Source organism: Plasmodium vivax, chromosome 10 (assembly GCF_000002415.2).
Source record: "Plasmodium vivax chromosome 10, whole genome shotgun sequence".
NCBI lineage: Eukaryota > Apicomplexa > Aconoidasida > Haemosporida > Plasmodiidae > Plasmodium > Plasmodium vivax.
In genome coordinates, this window is record NC_009915.1 from 638,983 (window position 1) to 660,024 (window position 21,042).

General features: G+C 49.1%; 2 protein-coding genes across 2 annotated transcripts; one reads left to right on the forward strand and one right to left on the reverse strand.

The window, feature by feature from the left end:
• Positions 1–7,089: 7,089 nt before the first annotated feature.
• Positions 7,090–14,280, forward strand: PVX_080410 (hypothetical protein, conserved; the record flags this gene model as incomplete). Its single annotated transcript, XM_001613740.1, has 1 exon — positions 7,090–14,280. One exon carries the CDS (start codon positions 7,090–7,092, stop codon positions 14,278–14,280), a length of 7,191 nt encoding a protein of 2,396 aa, XP_001613790.1.
• Positions 14,281–15,914: 1,634 nt separating this feature from the next.
• PVX_080415 (ubiquitin carboxyl-terminal hydrolase 2, putative) lies at positions 15,915–20,567 on the reverse strand (the record flags this gene model as incomplete). The annotated part of the gene is made up of 3 exons (XM_001613741.1): positions 15,915–19,424; positions 19,789–20,194; positions 20,443–20,567. 3 exons carry the CDS (start codon positions 20,565–20,567, stop codon positions 15,915–15,917), a joined length of 4,041 nt encoding a protein of 1,346 aa, XP_001613791.1.
• Between the last annotated feature and the right edge of the window lie 475 nt (positions 20,568–21,042).

Genomic DNA, 21,042 nt, shown 5'->3' on the forward strand with positions numbered 1-21,042 from the left:
AACGCAAAAGTGTACCATTTTTTTTTAAATTTAAAAAAAAAAAAAAAAAAAAAAAAACATTATTTTTCTTTTCCCCCAAGTTGCTATCGTTCCGCCACCAGTGTGGAGTGCGCATTGGGAGAAAAAACATCTCACGAGGGCAAAAGGGGGAGTGACGCGCCCACAAAAAAGCGGCTCTTATAAGCTTCACCACATGGTTAAGCGGTTCTGTCATGTGCACCTTCCCAAGTGGAAGAGACGGTGAGGGAACATATCGGAGCAGACACGACGCACGAAATTTAATTGCAGTGCATGCGTTGGGTTGGGGGGCGTTTTTTCCCGATTTGGTGCCCCGCTTGATTGGTGCAGCCATGAGGAAACGTTTTAATAAATCGCTTCAACCCACGTGGAAAAACTATAACTCTCGTAGGAAGAAAAACCTTTGATGATGTGCCTTTTAAAAGATAGTAGTAAGTATCCCTTTTTAAATTTCATCCCTTTCTGAGCATGCGGATCGGTTGCGAGCACGCATTATTTGTCTTCCCCTTTCGGAATGCAGATTATGGGGGAACTATTCGTGTAAGAGGAGCACCGTTCTTACTTTTTGTGTGCCTCGAGAGATCTTCAAACTTAGGAGGTTGCTACGCGTTGTAGTCTTGCCTGCTCAAGTGGCTTCAAAACAAAGGGGTTAACGGACAAGGGAAAATTAATTTACAGAAAAATTTTAAGAGAAGAAAATTCCATCGGGGAAACACTAACCCTTTCGATATATTACGCAGCGTGCATTTTGCCAATATTGTGAACAAATTAGCCCTCATTTGAATCTCCTTTTCAGTTAAAGGAAACTTCCTCGTAAATAATGCTGCCGCACAGAGAGCACATTTGTCCTGCCAAAAATTCGACACATTCAGTTGCCACAAGTTGCGATTAAATTCCCGTGGAGGTGCATACGCGCCATCCACACACGTAAGCACATAAACAGAGATAATAGAAATGAATGGACACAAATGGGCACAAATATAAAATACGTGTACGTGTACATGCCCGTTCCTTTGCAAAAACAATCCACGCTTCGCCGCTTCGAAATGGAGAATTGGATTAATACACACAGAGGGGCGTTCCTTGCAAAAGAAAACCGCAATAAACACAGCTTATGCTGGCCAGACAGAACGCACTTCTAACAATTGCGCATGCTGCATATGCGCGATTTGGTGGAACACCCGCTTCGCCAAAGTGGTATGCCTATTCGGCTGAACTGCTTCCTTTGCTTATGTACAGAGAGGAGCATACATCGTTAAGCATTTTCCTATTTGTTCCCTCCTTTTTATTCACTATTATTGTGAAGCATGTCGTTTATAATAACCATGCGAAGCGGCTTCTTTGCTAATTTAGGGCTTAATAGCCATTTTGAGAATTTTTTTTTTTTTTCCTTTTTTTTTACAAATCGCCTGAACAGTTCAGAAAAAAGTGACTATATCGGTATTAATGGCTAAAATAGCTAACTGGAAAAAAAAAAAATTAAATAAAACAAAATTGCTGCAAAAATGTGAGAAAATGCATATTTTCCTCCAAACTGGGAGTTAGTTTGATCTGTTCTGTGCGTGTGCCTTAGAGACACATGCTCGCGCTGAGGCTTGATGCAAATCTGCGCACGGAAATGGCAAAACGATCGAACGGAAAAAAAATCCCAAAGAGTGGAACTTGCAGAGTAACCGCCGCGCGCAATAATATGTAATAGCCGATCGAACTGCAAAAAAAGGGGGCAAGCTCGGCGAGGGCACGTGCTCGCTCGCATAATAGCCCCATACGCATCTGCTTATTTTCCACGCGTCGGCCAAGTGGCTTATTTGCTTATATGTAAGAATATGTACGCATATGCATACAGGCATGTATTTATACATAGATAGTTACGTACATTTTTACGTGCTCTTGTATGTGCTTTTTTTGTTATAAAAATGTGCCCATATGGAACTTCAAATAGTGCCCTTTTTCTCTTATTCCCGTTTTTTCCCATTTTTCCATCCCTTTTTTTTTTCCCTTTTTTTTCCCTTTTTGCGCCTTCCGTTTCGCCCCGCCTGGGAGTCCCCAATATTGCTGACGTGCGTGCAACCCTCTTCGCATCAAACAATTCCGACGTTTTATATATACATTTTTTTTTTTAACTCATGCACACGAAAAGAAAAGCACCTCTTCCGGTAGGCCGCGCTTTTCCTTTTCCCTTTACACGTTTTTTTTAAATCTGCCACGTGCGTGCGACTACGCATGTCGGCATGTATGCAGCGTGCACGCGTACGTATGTGTATACGTAAACGTGTATACATGTACAAATGTACAAACGTACATATATGCAGCACAGCGCGCCTCCTTCACGTGTACACTCGCGCGGTTATACGCATATCCATATGTGTAATGCGTGTATGCGCAAAAAATTAAAAAAAATTTCCCTTTTTCACGTGAACTTTTTTCTACTATGCGCACATTACATCCTTACAGATGAGTTTCATGACAGAACGGAAAAAAAGAAAAAGAAAAAATAACGTTAGCATGTAAGGTGACTAACGTATGTTATGTGTTATGCCAATTTTTTCCTTTTCTTCACCTTGTTGACATGTGTTTTTTTCCTCATATTTTTTTCTTTCCCTCTAACACTTGTAGTTTTACGCCATTTTGGTTATGCAAGTTTGGGAAGAAGCGTTCGCGGTTGTTCATTCGTTTGCTCATTTTACATGTCGCATTTCACGTTTTACATTTTTTGCTTTCTTTTTTGTTTTCCCTTTTGTTTGCCCTATTGTTTTGCTATTTCCTTTCCCTTTTGTTTTTTTTTCTAGCTGCTCGACCAAACGTACGGTGTGTCACGTGTATGCGTGCACGCAATACATACATGCAGAAAAACAAGAATAAACGCGCGCAGCGCACATGTGTACATACGTAGTGCCTGGCACATGCGCGTATATATATGTACACGTGTACGTACATGCGTCCCGCCCCGTATGTATGTACATACCTGCATGGATGCGTATGTAGCTGTGCATATGCGTACATGAGCGCGCGCATGTGATATGTATGCGCCCCGCACGAGCTGAGAAACATACACAAGAAAAAAGCAAAGACAAAAATAGGAAAAACAAGAATGTAAGAAAAATAAGAAAAAAAAAAACGAAAAAGTAACGAAAAGGTATCGAAAAGCTAACGAAAAAAAAAGAAAAATTCTTAAGACACTAGTATGTGAAGTAATTCATTTTTACGAAATTCATCAGGTATCGTTTTTTTTTTTTTTTTTTTTGACTTCCTTTTCTTTCGTTTTGCTTTTTTTTTCCCCATCACTTTGTTATTTTTTCCCATCATTTTGTTATTTTTTCCATCATTTTGTTATTTTTTTCCATCGTTTTGCAATTTTTTCCATAGTTTTGTTATTTTTTCCTTCGCTTTGCCATTTTTTCCATCGTTTCGCCATTTTCCCATCGTTCGTTATTTTTCCATCGTTCGCCATTTTTCCATCGCTTTGCCATTTTTGCTATTTTTCCTGTTTTCCCTTTTTTTCTCCCCCCTTGGTCATATCGCCTTTTTGAAGGATAACTTTTTTTGTTCAAAACCAGGAACGAACGAATTTCGTTCACGAGTGGTAGATGCTAAACTGAGTGCTACACATCGCTCAGTGTATATGCAGCACGCGAAGGCGTGAGCATCCATGTGTACTTAAAATAAATACAAGCAAACCTTTTCTGTGCATACGAACACTTTTGTATTTGCCCATTTGTTCGCACGTGTATTTTTTTTTTTTTTTTTTTTGTATGTGCAAATAAATAGTGATAAGAAAAAATTACACTGAGGGACATACAGAAACAGAGAAAAAGAGCGAACTGTTCCATAAGCAGTGAACACGAACAACGAGTGAACATTTTTGCCAGTGTGCCAGGCAAAGAAGCAATCAGGGATAGCGTGATCCCTTCCGCACGCGCGTATGTAACACTAGTAGCACGCTTGCTGTGTGATGCACGCGATTGTACATATGTGTTTGCGTGTGTGTGTTCGTAGGATTGCATAAGGTTCACACGTTTACATAAGTACACACGACTGATACGAAGTATACACTTTTTTTTTTTTTCTTTTTTTTTTTTTTTTTTTTTTTTTTTATTCACCCTTTGCAAATAAGCAAATGTGGTTACCTGGAAAATAAAATGTGAGTAACATTTTTGGAATTATATTGTTCATTTGTTTTTCACATCGATGATTTTGCGTTTTGCACACATGAAGAAACCCTGTTATTGTGCGTTCCTTTTCGTTTTCACCTCATTGTATGTTTGACAGATTAGCAGATTAGCAGTTTATGCTTCTTTTTTTTTTTTTTTTTTTTCTTTTTTTTTGGTGTACGAAAATATGTACATGTTAAGTTGAATGTATAAGGATAATTTTTTTTTTTTTTACCCCTTTATTATTTGCCTTGCCTTTTTATACTGCCATTTCGTTTTTTTTTTTTTCTTTTTTTTGTTTGCAAAGATAACCAGTGATACGAACCGTTTTAAGTTGCTTTCCCCCCCTGCGTGTTCACTCCTTTTACATTCCTTACGTGGATTTAAGAAGCAGGGGGGGGGGAAAAGACATACACCTTCGTTACTCCTCCTGCGTGTGCATGTGCACCACGCGTGTAGCATATGTTGGTAGGCACAAGTGCCCACGTTTTGCCATTCAATTTTTTTTTTTTTTTTTTCCATTCATTGTTGTGTAAAGTTGCCTAAGCACGTGTGTGGAGATACGCACATGTGCACGCGTTGTAACACCCCCTGTGCTGAGTAGCAATTTTTGTAGTGGAACAAATTCACTCATAAGTAGTTGCGTTGTATATGCCCCCTAAAGCGTGTGTTATGTGTGCGTTATGTGTGTTTACACAACGGCACGAACAGATGAGCTTTCTCGCCCCACCCGCTGTGTAGTGTCACCACGGAGTGGTCTGCATAGTGTAAATATAGTGAAGCGTATCGTACGCGAATTTTTTTTCTTTTCCCATAGGAGTGTATTTATTTATTTATTTATTTTTTTTTTTTTTTTTGAGTTCGTGCAACATATAGTGTTCCGGCAGGACGCGCGCCCGATGAACGCGTCATTCCGCTTGGTCCTAGCTCACCTGGAGTGATTTTCCGTACGTTCGTACATGTTGAGAAGCATACGTGAGGGATACCCGCCCTCTCCCCATGCCGACGTCAGTTACGTGCTGCACCATTGTAGTGATATGAGCGGCACTCTCTAAAAGACATGCGTTACTCTCCTTCGTTTCATCACCACGGATGATGAAAAAAACATGCTGACCAGATCAGGCAGTGAGTACATTTGTCTTGTTAGAAAAGACTACTGCATAGGGCCTCGACTGTACACGTTCGTGCGTAGTGTAAATAATTCGCCTCCTAGTGTGCACATATAAATGATGCGTTATAGTTGCATGTGTTTATCTCCCCAAGTATCCCCTTCGCGCCAGCAGGTTTACATAACCCTGGGGGTGCATATATATAGGCATAGTTCACTTAGCTGTTCCATACGTACGAATTAGTCATCACATGTGTGTACATGCTCATGCACACATTCTAGCTGATTCATAGTGTCCCCTCCCCTTTTTTTTTTTTTTTTTTGTGATAATGCGCATATTGTGAAAAAAAAAAAAAAAAGAGATAAAAGAGAGATAGCTAGAAGTCAGATTTTTTCTGACGTTGACTGGATGGTAGATGGTCGCAGAGTGATATGAAATTATGTACCCCTTTTTTCTATTCCTCTTTTTTTTTTTTTTTTTTTTTTTTTTTTTGTACATTCACTTGAATTGTGAAGTGATTATCTTTTTGCCCGCTTTGCATGGTTGATATCCTTGTGTCCAGAGATTTTAGTTCTACAATTTTTGCAGTTTTCACAATTTTTACAATTTTTACAATTTATATTTTTTTTTTTTTTTTTTTTTCCCTGCTACGCTGCCCCTTAACCTCCCAGTAGCATACAATTTAGTGCATGTGTTTTAGTAATTACTGAATTTTTTTTTTACCCCTTTTGTACGCCCCTCGCAATTTTTTCCCCCCACCCTTTTTTTTTTGAGGAGCGTTATATGTACATTGTGTGAATCCTCGCGTGGGAAGAATCCACTCGACGTTTTCAGCACGCGTCTTCTCTTTCCTCTCCCTTCTCTCCCCCTCGGCTTGTGCCCACGGGGAGGTTACACACCTTCATCGTTTGTTTGCATAAGTTTCTATGTATGATGATTTTTTAGAACAGTTCTATTTGCATAGGGGAGAATTTACCATTTGCTGAAGCGGAGCTTCGGCAAGGCATCGCCATATAACACATAGACAAGAGTGCATTCGCCTTGGGGTCCATCACCCGACCTGCACCCACTTTGTAGTTTAGGAGGAGCTCCACCAGCAGCGCCAGCAGCGCTACCATTATGTGTGCAGTTAGGAGCATCGAAGTGCGCCTCTTCTATTTTTTTTTTTTCTTTTCCTTTTTTTTGCCCGTTTGTTCGGCCCCATAGGGTCTGCACCGTGCATTAATTAACTTTTCTGGGTGTGCCGCCAACTGCCCAGTGCGATGACTTGCGCGCTGCGAATGCATAGAGATTGATGATGTAGCCAAGCTTATCTTCCGCGCTTGCCAGGCGGGTAAAGCAAAAGAGGAAGCTCTCTTGATTACCCGATTGTAGCGTGAATGCATAAGTGGGTGCTTACATATTTGTGTAACTGCGCATCCCCTCTTTTTACTTTCCATTTTGCCTTTTCCCATTCGTGTTCATAGCACCCTGTGGTGAGTGTCCCACGGAGGTTTATTTCTCGCGTAGGTGGGCTCCTGTAGACAGAGATAGAGCCCTTTGGATGAATTTTTTTTTTTTTTTTTTTTCTTCTTTTGCCCTTTTTGCATAGCTTTTTATTTCCCAAGCATCCTCGCTGCACATTCGCAGGCACCTTGTGGGGACTTTCCTCCGACGGTTTGGCCTGACTCGCCCGCTACCCTATTGCCGCTGCCTTGTGTTGTGTACTTTTTGAAGCCGCCTTCTGAAGCACACCTCGCGAAGCACACTTGTGGATTTCCCCCAACCCGGGAGCACAGCGTACGCCCCTGTGCGCCCACACCGACGAAAGAATGGAAACCGAGGAGGGAGACGCCCCAGCGGACGTGGGGCGCGGCGTGCCTGCGAGCGGGGGTGGAGGAGAGGGGGCGCTGGCGGAGGGAGGCGAGGTAGTTGCGATTGGTACGATTGGCACTATTAGCAGCATTGGCGAGGTTGGTCAGGTTTTCCAAATCGACCCCATTGACCACATCAACCCTATCAACCCTATGGATGACGGAAGCCTTTTGGCCAGCCCGGGAAAGACCCCCCCCGGGGAGGAGAAGCGCGGGGGAAGTGGCACCTCGCAGACGGGGGGAATAAAAATAGGCATCAACAAGAAGGACTACGATTTGTACATTAGCCAGCTGAAGGATAAGGGGGTGAAGGATGTGGCCAAAAGTAACGGGGCCAAAATGAGAAGGAGCAACAGTGGAGGGAAAAACGAGTGCGACTCGGATTACTACGACATGAAGCACATTGACGGAAACACCACGGAATTTTTCGACGATGCAGATGCAAGCAACAAAAGAACCATCAACACGATTATAAGTAGAATGGACAGTGATTTAACAAACACGGAGGATGTCCTTAGCAAAGTAAATGAGAATAGCACCACCTACATGAGCAATGAAAATCATATAGGCCTCGCGAACAATGAGGTAGACATTACAGACCACGCGAATTTCAATCCCCATTTCGAGTTCGATGAGATGATGGGCCCATCCGATAAGACCACCTACGTGGAGAATTGCGAGCACGTTAGTTTTTTTAAGAATGGGGAGACAGACCAGGTGGGGTTCAGGAGTGGGGGGTGCAAGGCCGGCGAGGAGAGCGCCTTCCACGCGGGCGCGAGCGAGGCGGGAAGTCACCAGGCAAGCGAGGGTGGCGACCACCATGCATGTGAGAGTGGCGGTCAGGAAGCAAGTGAGAGTGGCATCCATCATGCTAGTGAAAATGGAGGCCAGCCCCGACGCGGCGACTTGGTGGAGGAACCTCCCAGCCCCGAACTGAACAACCCGGTGCCTCTAAACACCGCCGAACCATTTGCAAAAAACGAACAACAAAGGGAAGAGGACAAATTGCCGAGCAGAGTCAACCCCACTTTTGGGGATCTAACCCACCTGAGTCAGCTACCACACATAGTCAGCAGCACCTACGCCTTTTTGGAGAATGAAGAACTGACGAGCAGGCTGAACACCTTCTGCAGCAGAGTTCAAAATGGAGAGGCCACTTCTGGAGGGGGGCCACCTCACCACCTTGACGGAAAAATGGCAGTCGAATCGAAGATAGATTCAGGCGAAGAGGTACCTTTGTTGGTCGGTGCACAGCAGGGGGATCTTCCAGGGGGACCATCTACACAAAGGGAGCGTCGCCCTGGAGGAGACCATTTTTACAATGAAGGGGGAAGCGAACAGGAAGAGGAAAACGGGGGGGGGTCAGAACGGTCAAGTCTTCTTAAAGAAAAAGCCACAAGAAAGAGGAAAAAGAGCGACGAAGAAGATCTACGTAATGGTTCTAAGGATGCGAAAATATTGCTGCGACAGAGGGAGCAAAATAATGTGGACGTGAGGGGCGATTATACCCATCTGTATGAGGAGGCCCACAAGGACATCATCGAGGAGTGCCTGCGCATGTGCAATGGGGAGAGGAGGGACCCCGGCGGGTGCGCCATTCGTAGGACGAGCCACAGCAGTGGAGGTGGCAGCAGCGGTGATGGTAGCGGCGTTAGCGGCGGTGGTAGCTGCGATGTTAGCTGCGGTGTTAGCTGCGGCGGCAACGTGGGTTGCTCCAGCGGAGAGACGCTCCCGTCGAACGTGGCCTTGAACAGCGGAGGGGAGAAAGACGGGGACCAGCGGGGCGGCCAGGGTGGAACTCCACCACGGGAGGGGGGGCACACAGATGATCTGTACGACGAAGCGATTGCAGCGGTCAAAAAGGTGGGCAGGCGGGTAGGAAGGAAGAGTAAAAATTGTGCCCATAAATCTGGAGAGGCGAACGGTGATGCGAAAGGGAAGGCGCGAATGGGGTTGAGGCCCTCCGGTGGGTGTGACGTCGATGCCGCAGCAGAGTGTGCAGCGGATGAGGAGCACATGGGTGACACTCACATGGGTGACACTCACATGGGTGACCCGCACGTGGGTAACCCGCACCGCGATCATTTGAAAGAGAACGGGGAAGAGGAACAACCAAATGGTAGCGAACGAGGAAGGGCAAAGCATGGAAACACAAGTGAGACCTACGCGAGGAGACCCCTCAGAAATGCTGCCAAGAAATGCATTCACTTGTGGTCCGAGGAGCTAAAGAAAAAAAACGAAAAGCACAACGCCGCACTGGAGAGAAGCAAACATATGAGCGACCAAAGAAAGGAGGAGCGGGCCATGCGGAGGAAAGAGAGGGTAATAAAAAATGGGTCTAAAGTAATCCCCAGGGGAGGACTGGCTAGAGGATACGGTGGAAGAGGCTGGGCTAGGGGGGAAGCCAAAAGTGAGACGAAGTTTGCCCGGGAGGATGCGAACGGGAGTGATGCTGCCGAGGAAGAGGAGGGAGAAGAAGCGGAGGAAATGCAGGACGCGGAGGAAGGAGCTAGCGGTAAAGAGTACTGCGAAGAAGGCGCCGAAGGAGCTAGCGGTAAAGCGTACTGCGAAGAAGGACAGGAAGGGACCCATCGACGGGCGAGGGGACGGCCATCCCAGCGAACAGGTAGCCACACCGATCCGAAGGTACGAGAAAGGAACCAAGGAAATGAATCCTACGGAAGTAGCGAAGTAAAATCAGACCATCTAAGCAATGAGGCAAACGAAAGAGGAACAAAGGGAGGAAGAAAAAAAAACGATTTGGCATCGTTAGGACAAGAACACAACAATATTCCTATCCTTTTTAATGACACTATGGATGAGAGAGAGATGTTTAAGTACCTTGACCTCTTGCGACATTTGCCAAGTAAGAAGGGAGGTGCTCAGTACAAATTGCACAAGGCTATATTAACGGAGGAAATGGTTCGGAGGGCAAAAAAATTCCCCCTCGTGCAGGGTGTGTACTTTGATAGGTACCAGCAAAGGTGGAGCGTCAACTGGAATGAGGATGGGAAGAGAGTCGCCAAATATTTCCCCATTAAATTATTTGGGTTCGACTATGCAAGGAGATTGGCTATATATTGTAAAAACTATCAGAAGATCCCCGAGGAGGCGCTCATCTTTGAACAGGCCTACCGGGCCAGTCAGCAGAGCAACAAGCATAGGAATGACCCTTCGGAGGGCGTCGTCGGGGGGGTGGTAGCGGGTGCCAACGTTGGGGTGAGCGAGGTTGGGAATGGGAATGGAAGCGGGAATGGAAGCGGGAGTGCAAACGGGAGCGGCAATGGCAGTGCGAATGGCAGTTGGAACGGAAGCGGGAATGGCGGGGGGAGGCCCAGACGGGGAGCGCCCAAGAAAGGCTACAAAAAGAGGGGCCTCCGAAAGCAGGACAATTCGAACGAAGACAAGTCGAGCAGCGGCTATGGGAAGAGGAGGAAAAATATTAACAGCTATCCAAGTGGGGGTGTGGGCAGCTCGATGAACGAAGGTCCGGGGGATAACGAGGGAGCTTGTCGCGGCCCAGGGCAGATCCCCCCCGCGAGCAACTACTCCGGCAGTGCGAATAGCGGCGTCAGCAGCGGTGCGAATGACGGTGCGTATGGCAGCGAGAAGAGGGATTCCAGTTACAGAAGTGATGGCGGCGCGAAGGAGGTCGAGCGAAGTGGCCTCCCCAAGGTGGCTCCCTACTTCCCTGGTGGCAGCCTTCCCGGTTCGCAGGGTGCAGGGGAGAAGCTCGCAGGAGAGAAGTACCTCGGCGGGTTGAACCACCCTTCCAGCCAGCACACCGTGCACCCCCTGCACACCCTGCAGAGCATCTGGGGAGGCCTGGGGAACATGAAGGCGCCCTCGGCAGCGAACGAGGGGGGTCTGGACCAGCAGCTCGTGCAGGGGTACCTTTTAGAGGGCGACTCGTTCCTGTGCGACTTCCAGGGTGGCGCCAAGCACGGCCATCTGGGGAGCGGCCATCTGGGGAGCGGCCATCTGGGGAGCGGCCATCTGGGGAGCGGTCATCCGGGGAGCGGTAACCCGGGGAGCGGTAACCCGGGGAGCGGCCACCCAAATAGCGGCCACGTGAAGGAGGAACAGAAGAACGTCGGAGGCATCGATGGTAACGCAGACCGAACGGACGTGGAGAGCATGCTGCTCATGAGACAGAGGATGATGATGCTTGAGCAGGGAAGAGCAGCAAATGCGAGCATGTACATGCCGTTTGGAAGTGCCACCATGGGATTCCCCATCACACACTCCAGTAACGAACTGAGACGCTTTGGAAGTGGAGACACTCATTTTGAAGGGGAGAAGAAAAGCAGCGGTATGAATAACATGGTTGGTAGTGTAGGCGGTGCAAACATGGGCAATGTGTTGCCCTTTACAACCCATTCTAATCACCCCAGTGAGGTAATCCAAGCGGGTGAAAATCACAGGGAAATGAGCAGCAGTGCTTTGCCTCACATGATGATGATGGGGAGCTGTACAGTTGAAGGGGAAGAGAAAAAAAGGGAAAGAAAAAAAGGGGAGGCGAAAAAGAATCATTTTGTTTGCACCTCCACGGGGGCATCTTCCTTTAAATCTTCCGCCTCTCACATTTCGTCCACGTCGTCGTGCTATAAGAACATGGAGGTGTATTTGTCCTCCAATGGGCCGTTCCAAGACATGGGGGAGGCTCTCAGGTGGAGGAAAGGGGGAGCGGCGGATAAAGGGGATGCGGCGGACAAAGGGGGAGCGGAAGACGTGGCGAACGTGGCAGACGCTGCGGATGCGGCGCTCCCCTCCACTTGCAGCGACCAGAGGGGCAGTTACCATACGGCGAACCAGGAGGCAAAAAGGAGAGAAAAGAGCGATGCGCCGAGCATTCAGGGCGCTCACCAGGATAACGTCAGCAGGGGTGAGGGCAATAGTCACGGGGGATACCTCCTTGGGGGGAAAAGACCCCCTCGAGTGGAGGAAGAACCCGAGGAGGGGGAAGAAGATGACGACGCTGAAGATGATGACGAAGGGGAAGAGGATGAAGAAGGAGCTAACCCCCGTGAGTACGTTCCAAGGGGGAGAGGCGGCATAGCTCCTAATGTAGTAACCCCCGCGATGGAAAAACACACAATTGAACAAGCAGTTAGAAGTATAATGCCAAAGGAGGAGAGCACCCACAAAGGGGTAACCCATTTGAACTCCATTGATGGTGTGTCTCAGGTCGGGGGAGAGGAGGATGGAAGAAGCAGATACCCCCACGGTGTAGGCAGAAGCACAGTGGAAGGAGGCCAGAGGGGAGTACCCTCCGAAAATGAGGGAAACAAAATGGAGGACATATTTAACATAAGCAAGTACAGCGAGATAGTGAGCAGTCTTGAGGACTACAACCTCATCAGTCGAATGAGCCAGATGGGTGTAAAAATGGAGAGGGGGTTGTTCCACCTGGGGGGGCTAAATTTCAAGAGGGAGAACACGGAGGGGGGGGCGAGCAGGGACGGCGGTAGGGAGGAAGTCCCCCAAAAGGTTGGTACCATCAACAGGGGAGAAGTCCCCCAGAACGGTGACAGTATGAACCGAGGGGAAGTGCCAAACGGGGGAGCCCTCCCCAGTGAGGACGCCTCCAACGGGGGAGACCTCACCCAGGAGAGCAACCCAAACGATATCAACTCGAGAATAGTGGGGGTGCACTACGACAGGAAGCAATACAGGTGGAAGGCCACCTGGTACACATCCCACGGGAGGAGGTGTGCAAAATATTACCCCATAAAGCAGTACGGCTATTTGGAGGCGAAGAAAATGGCCATCGAATGTAGGAGGGCATATAACGCCTACAAGAAGTTAAAAAAGGGTCCAGAAAATGGCATAGAAGAAGGCGAATTCAATTTCGAGAGCATCATTTTCCCCAAGGAATATTATATAACCCTTTTTGAAAATGATGAAAAGAAAGATGGGTATTTTTGGAACCCAAAAAGGAACAAAAAGACGGGGAAGAAGAGCCCCTTTTTGGACAATAATGAGAAGCAGAGGAGGCACTACAATGAGGCGCTGAAAAAGATAACAAACGTCAAGTGTAAGGACCTTTCGCAATTGAATGAGTTTATGAAGGTGAGGAAGAACGACGGCGAGACGTCTACCTACGCGTCCGTGGCGGTGGCGGCGGACCCTGTCGAGGCCTCCAACGTGTTCGCGCAGGGGGAGCGGCAGGGGGAGGAGCGGCACTGGGAGGAGCAGCAGCAGGAGCGGCAGTACCGGGGGGGGGACTACCCCGGCGCGCAGATGGAGGCGTACCAAGGTGGAACCGACCCATTTGGATCGTACAAGGATGAACCGTACCGCGGCGAATCATACCATGGTGAAGCTTACCATGGTGAGCCATACCACGGTGAAGCTTACCCCGGTGAGTCATACCCCGGTGAGCCCTTTCAGGCGGCGGCGCCCCCAAGTGCAGACTCCGCGGCCCCCGTCGATGCGAGCAGTGTGGACGCGGCCCCCCCTCCCATCCTGGAGAATGAGCAGAACGAGGAATGGAGCACCCGGCAGGGGGGATACACCCAGGGGGGGATGTTCCAAGACGGCTGCTGCAGTGTGGTGAATGGGGAGGGGCACCACGTGCCTACAAGCGTGTGTTCAGCGCACGTGGCGGCGAACGGCTGTCCGGTGCATGTGCCTACAAATACATGTTCAGCGCACATGCCTACAAATGCGTGCTCCTCGGAAGCCCCTGCGAACGCCTGCTCCGCGCAGAACGTGTCCTCCCTCCTCTCGCTGTACTACCTCTCGGAAAACATCCTCAAGTTCCAGAAGGGAACCATCAAGTGTATTCTGCAAGACCTGAGGGACAACTGCCTGTCCAATCTGGCCTACGACATTAAGAACATAACCTTCCAAGAATACTACATGGCCATTCACTACCTGAATAGGTATGTGGAGGACTCCAACTGCTACGATGACATATTTTTCCTTCTAAAAATTTTGGCCAAGAATTTAGAAATTCGGAAGATCCCAAGCTTGTACAATGAGGAGGAGCAGAAGGAGCTGCTGAACTCCCTGACCGTCATCACCAAGCAGATGAAGAGCGGCTACTCGTTCTTCACCCCCGGCACTGTGAGGAGCGCCAGCGAGGGGGGCGAGGCGGCCGCGGGGGTGACTCCGTCCGACCGCTTCTCCGTCATATTTCAGTAGTGAGTGGCGGCGGGTGGCGGTGGGGAGCGGTGAGTGGCGGAGAGTAGTGGCGAGGGTTCAGTACACTTCAGCACCCGTTAGGGAATCCACACACCGCGCCGTCACGCCGATTTCCACGGTGTGGTCTCGATTTTCCATTTGTTTTTCGTAACGCCCGTGTGTTTTTTTTTTCTTTTCCCTCTCCTGTTTTTTCTTTTTCCTTTCCTTTTTCCTCTCCTTTTTCCTCTCCTTTTTCTTCTCTTTTTCTTTTTCCTCTCCCTTTTTGCCCCTGAGGGGCACGTGTGTTTGCGCGTTGACATGTACCAGTAGGTAAATCTACGCGCGCGTATGTTTGTGTGTGCCTGTACACTTGGACTCGCGGGAGCAGCCCGGTGGGCCCTCGACCTGTGTTTCAACACCTTCAGCTCAATTCGAATCTTTTCCAATTTCACCTTTCTGGAAGGGTCTTTCGTAGAAAGTTAAAAGACGGAGGGAAGAAGTGATCGTTCAGAGGTGGCACATTTCGAGCCCATTTTGAGTCCATTTTGGGCCCCTTTTGGATGCGTCCCCTAATCAGATGAGTTGCCCATCGTGTAACTGCCTCCTCACCATTCTGCTCTCCCCGCGTGGAGTTCCAACGTGGGATGGCGCCGCGTCTCTCATTGGACACGTGCTCGGATTGATTCGGCCGTTCAAATGTGGAGGTGTGAACTCCCCCGCTACCGCCTGTTTAGGGGAAGCACAAATGGAAGTCTTGGAGCGACGCACGGCAAGGGCACCCACCCACCACAGGTGCACTATACGGTTGGTTGCCTAATGGGTGATTTCCCATCTTAAGAAGCCAAAATGCAAAATGGCTGCATTGACAAACAGGGTTGAGATGAGTTAACTGGAACACATGGCGGTTGGAAAAAAAAAGGGGAAATGAAAAAGGGGAAATAAAAGAGAAATAAAAAAGGAGAAATAAATGCAATGGGGTTAAAAATGAACTGTACGACGTGGGGGTATTCTCTTTAAAAAGGGGAAGCAACATGCGGGAGGGGTTAAAAAAAGAAAAGCGGAACGGTTCGGCGTCGCCAATGCCCGCCTACATAAGACATACGTAGCTGGAGAGCCGCCAGCAGGAACGGGAAAGCAGAGACGCTTCTCCTTCATCTTCATCTTCTTCTTCTTTTTTGTTTCGTGTAAACAATTAATTTAAAGTAGGGTCAATGCGTGGGATGCAAAACTGACGCGGCAAATGGTTGAAAAGGATACACGGCGGGTTCGGGCAGAGGGGTGAATTGGCCGGGGGGAGTACTCTAATGGACCGGGATCCTCTGCGTGCGGAATGCAGAAAGCGCTTAATTAAAGGGAGGAGCGGCAAACACTATGGAGAGAGGTCCCACATTAATGGGGCATCGCATGGCAGACTTCTCGCCGTGTTAACGGTGGGGGATGCCCCTCGACTGGCTCATCAGTCGGGCTTCCTCTCGAGCGGAGGTTCAAAATTTTAAAAGGGGTCTTCACATTTTGGGGGGGACGGCGCCATGTCGCTGCGGTGAGGCGGTCAAGCGGTGAGGCGGCCGTCTTGGTTCGCCTGCTCACAAGTGGGGTGACCACCTCCGCTTCGCAGCCACGCAGCCATGCCGCCTTACCGCTTGACCGCTTTCCGCCTAATTGTAGTAGCTCGCGTTGGCCATGCGGATGGCCTCCTCCTCCGCCAAGTTCCTCTGGTCCGCCACACCCGTGAAGGTCTCGTTCTTGTGCGTGTGCAGCTGGTAAAACAGGAGGTAGGCGTTCTTGGTGTTCACTTGCGACTCGTCAATGGTGGTCACGAAGGTGTCATTGAAATTGTACCACTGCCCGTTGAGCTTCACGTACGCGAAGTAGTGCCCTCCACACAACCCACCCGTGTGGCAGTTAACTCCAATGAGCTCATACAGAGGAGAGTAATGGGGGTCCATTTGCATCATGTGCTTCAAGCCATCCTCCAAAATGTAGGGGGTCATATTCAAATACTCATTTTCTTTATGAGGGTAGTAAACATATGAATCGATTTTCGTCCGTAGCCACCTATTCGTATTATTAAATCTTTTTAAGTGAAGGATTAGGATGATTGGCATTCGAAATAGGTCCAATTTTTTGTAGGCTTGTACATGCAACTTGCAATTTCCACAGTACCAGGTGTTGTTCTCGTCGAGGTGTTCCTCCTCAGAAAATAATTTCAAACAGGTGTCGATTCCGTAGCGTTCCTCCAAATCTACAAAGGTAATCGTTTTTATGTCTAGGGATAGCTCATGATCTATGCCACCACTGTTGAGGTGTATAATTATGAGGCGCTTTTCTTCTGAATTCTTTATGTAATCTGAGAGGTACGTTTCGTCTCTTTTGAGCTCGAGGCCTAGGTTCTCCTTGGAGGTCCACTCCTCCTTTAGGTTGTAACAGGGCAGGTAGAGTGTAATTCTGCTGTGGGGGGTTTCCCCTTCGTGAGCTCCGCTTGGGCCCCCCTTTTCCTCCTCCTCCACCCGGTTGTACTCACTTGTGGTGGTTTTATTCGCCACATCGCCGCTGCTTATGCTATCCTTCTTCGCAATTTCATCTTCTTCTCCCCTTCTACCATTCCCATTATGTGCGTTTGGCGGTCCGTACCGATCGGCGTGTTCCGCTTGGCTGCCTTGCCCACTAGAGGTGGGGGTGGAGGAAGTGGCTGCTCCCCTGGCGGTTCTACCCCCCGGGGGGGTCTTCCGGTAGGCATTTTCCACCTTGCCGTACAGGTCATTCAGCGTAAAATTAAAAGGGACATTAAAGAGGAGGGGCAAATCATTATTTTTCATTTTGTAGAAAAGCTGCTCATCTTTGCAGAGAGGTACTATCAGGAGGGAGAAGTACTTATCGTGCAGGCTGTGGACATCCTGGTTGATCAAAATTCGATCCCTAAACAGCTCATTGTATGAGATGTGTGGCTCGCAGCTGGGCCTGCTCTTGCTCATGCCGTTGGAATCGTTTAGGGGTGCCTCTGAGCAGGTCTCCTGCATGTTGATATCGTTTGACTCTTCCATGGCTTCGTCGCAGGGCTCCGCTGCGTTGCTGCTAACATTGGGGCGGCTGCTTCCAGTCCACCCCGCTGGGGGCGCCGCCCCGGGAGTGAGCTCGTCGTCTTCGTCCTCCTCGGCCCCGGAGGGGTGCGTTTTCTCGCCCTTCCGCACGGGGCTGCCGTTGCTGCTGGGGGAGCCGAGCACGCCCTTCCTCTTCTTGAGGATCTTGCTGGCGTGGCTGTTCTTCCCCTTGAGCGGCTTCTTCTCCGCGCTGCAGTTGCCATTGCCGCTGTTGCCGCTAATGCCGCTACCGCCGCTAGTGCCGGCACCCCCATTAGGGTCGCCCTTCCCGTTGAGCTCCTCGTCCCTGAGGCTGGTGTTGTTCGTGGTGACGGTCGAGTTGGTGAGGACCTCCAAACTCTCATCGCCCACTTTGACCTCCATGTTCTTGTCTATGAGGTGGGAACACAGCTTGGGGAGGATGAAGACGAAGATGTGGCTGATGCCCTTCCCATTTCTCGTGTGAGGTTCGGTAACAAAATCGGAGTTATTCAAAACTTGGAAGAATTGGTTGCACGCGAGGTTTTTAAATTTGGTAAAGAGGAAGCTCAAGTTGTTTATCTCTAGCTCATCAATCGATTGTATGTTGCACATGGCACAGATACTCTCATGGACGGTGGAGATGTCTTGTTCCTTCAGCGTGCTCGTTATTTTACTTTTATTTTTGATGGCTCTCACGTAATTGGCAATATCGGCACTGGTGCAGTTGTCCTCATTATCTTCGTAGAATTCGTTTTTCTCATCCAGATATTTATAATGAAAATTGAAGGCATTATTAGTGCTGCTGTTTCCCCCGCCACCACAGCTGCTGCCACTGCTACTGGACGTTGTGATCACATTGGCGTGGCTGCTCCTTCCCTCGGGGGAAGTGTCTTTGCTATTTTTAATTATACATTTATTATGAAGGAGGATGTTCTTCCTTTTCCCCTTTAAATTCTTGATTATTGTGAGAACGAAAATTTTTAATTTTAGGACCTCCTGTGAGCCGCTAAACGAGCAAGAGAATCTCATGCCGATGGGGAAGTCCCTATTTAGGATGACGTGGAACCAAATGCGGTGGTTCTTCTTAGGAGGCAAGGGGATAGACAAATACATAAAAGGGTCAAAAGCTATGCTAACTTTTTTACACTTGGGGCACTGTAAGCGGGATCTATATTGGCCCTGAAAAAGGTCCACAATGATGGAGTTATTAATTTCTTTGTGCCTATTCCAAGACGCTTCTGCAACGTCAATGTCCTGTTTGTCCAAGCCTCCTTGTAGCTTCTCCTCATAGTAGGGCTTCTTCTGTATTAGGTTTAGATCCTCATGTAGCCCATCCAGAAGGAAGGCCAATAATTCTTGCGAATCGTGCTGTTGGTACCCGTAGAATTCATCCCTCTTTTCACTTATGGCTTGCTTCAACACCTTGGGGGCATAAGGCTCGCTCCTCTTATCTATTTTCCAAAGCTCCAGCAACGTTTCGTAATACGCTTTGGCTAGTCGTCCGTGTTGGCCCACTGGGTTGGAGTAGTTTATGTGGTTCCAAAAAGTGCCGCTGAGGAAATAGTTGGAGAAATTTCTTATCTTGGCTAGACACTGCAGGGAGGAATTCAGGAAGCAGGTGTTCCCCAGGTTGACCAGGCCCCGGTCCCCCCCGTGCTCGAAGATGTAGCTTATCTGCTTGGCCACGCTCTGTTGGGGGTACCCCTGCGTGTGCCCCTGCGTGTGCCCCTGCGCGTTTCCATGCGCGTTTCCCTGCGTGTGCCCCTGCGCCTGGGGAGTGCTACTACCACCACCGTACGCCCCGGCGCGTCCGCTGGAGTAGCCCCGCATGCAATCCTCCTCCTTCTCGGACCTCCTAAAACTCGCCTCGCGCCTCGTGTACCCGTAGTCGCTCTCATTCGTCAGGCACTTGATATCCGCCCGCTCATTTGTTATTAGCAAGCAGGTCCGCTCGTCAATCTCATATTCGTGGATCCTCCTCTTCAGGGGGAACTCCGTCGAATCCTGCAGGTAGAGCCGCTCCCAGTTGTACTCCCTCTTGCCGCCCACCTCTTCGGCGTAGAACAGGTTCTTCTTGAAGCTCGCGGGGTCGAAGTCGGTGACGATCTGCGCGGGGGGGAGAAGCGGTGTGAGGGGAAGCAGGTGTGTAGCGAAGCGGTACAAAGGGTTTAGGGTTTAGGGTTTATAGTTCAGGTTTAGGGTTTATAGTACAGATTTAGGGTTTATAGTTCAGATTTAGGGTTCGGGTTTAGGGTTTAGGGTTTAGGGTTTATAGTTCAGATTTAGGGTTCGGGTTTAGGGTTTAGGGTTTAGGGTTTATAGTTCAGATTTAGGGTTCGGGTTTAGGGTTTATAGTCCAGATTTAGGGTTCATGGTTCAGGTTTGGTTGGCCGTTCTCCAGTTTTGCCGCCCTTTTTGTTGGCCCCTCATTTGGATGACCGCCGCTTTGCTGCGCTGCGGTGCGCCTCACCTCCTTGAGCAGGTCCTCCACCGTGTCGTTGCGCAGGACGACGATCTTCATCTTGGAGGGGCTGGAGAACTCGTTGGGGTTCTTCGAGTACACCACGAGTTTGAGCGGCTGGACGTCCACCTTGTAAATTACCCTCTCCCTCTTGGGAACCTTATAGGGGTACACCGCCCTGGGGATCTTCAGGTTAAAGTGGAAATGCTTTTCCAACACCTCTATGGCCTTCTCCGGGTAGAGGAGGAAGCTCACTCCGTTGCCATTTTCGTACTCCTTGAGGAGCCTCGTCCTCGTGGTGACGTTGCTGGCGTCCTCCACAAAAATTTTGTTGTTGATGAGGGCGTCGTACCGACTCGCCTTCCCCTCTTCGTAGCTCCTCAGGCTGTCTATGAATTCCTTGTTCACGATGTGCCTGCGGGGGGGGGGGGAAATAAACGAGCCAACAAATGAGCAAACGAGCCAACAAATGAGCAAACGAGCCAACAAATGAGCAAACGAGCCAACAAATGAGCAAACGAGCCAACAAATAAATGAATGAAAGAACAAATAAATGAATGAAAGAACAAATAAATGAATGAAAGAACAAATAAATGAACAAGCAACACAGCTGCGGCACCGCCTCCGCGGTAAAGACACCAGGCAACCTCTCCATTCACTCACCACGTCTCATTTTCGCTCTTTGGGTCGAAGGGCAGGTTGTCAAAAAGCTTAAACAAATTCAAAATTTGGATCTTGTCGAGGGTCAAGTTTTTGCTCGGCGAGTTGGGCGGCCGTGGGGAATCCATTTTGGCAAAATTGGTGGGAAGAGGGGGGAAGAAAAGGAAGCTGGGGGGGAGGCAGGCGGATCGGCAGACAAAGCAAACGAGGAAGCAACTCGCAGGCGATCTCGGACGAGACGATCTCGGACGAGACGATCTCAGACGAGACGATCTCAGACGAGACGATCTCAGGACGAAACTCGCCTCTCGGAAAGGTGAAAAACTCCCAAGTAGCACGCCGCTACAGTAACTGCCGTGCGGTCATTTCGAAACGGGTTCTCCTTCTGCTCGCAGGCTACGGACACAACGCGGGGCGACATATCCGTTTGGGCGCTTCGCCTGGGGCGTCGGCCACACCTGCGGCGGTTTTGCTTCGTTGAGCTAAGCTGTGCCTCGATCCGCTTCGACCCGCTTCGGTACACTCCAAGTTCCTATTCCCGTGCCGCTCTTCTCGTGTCTTCCCCCTCTTGGGCTGCTCCAACCTCGGTGTAAAAGCTACCCA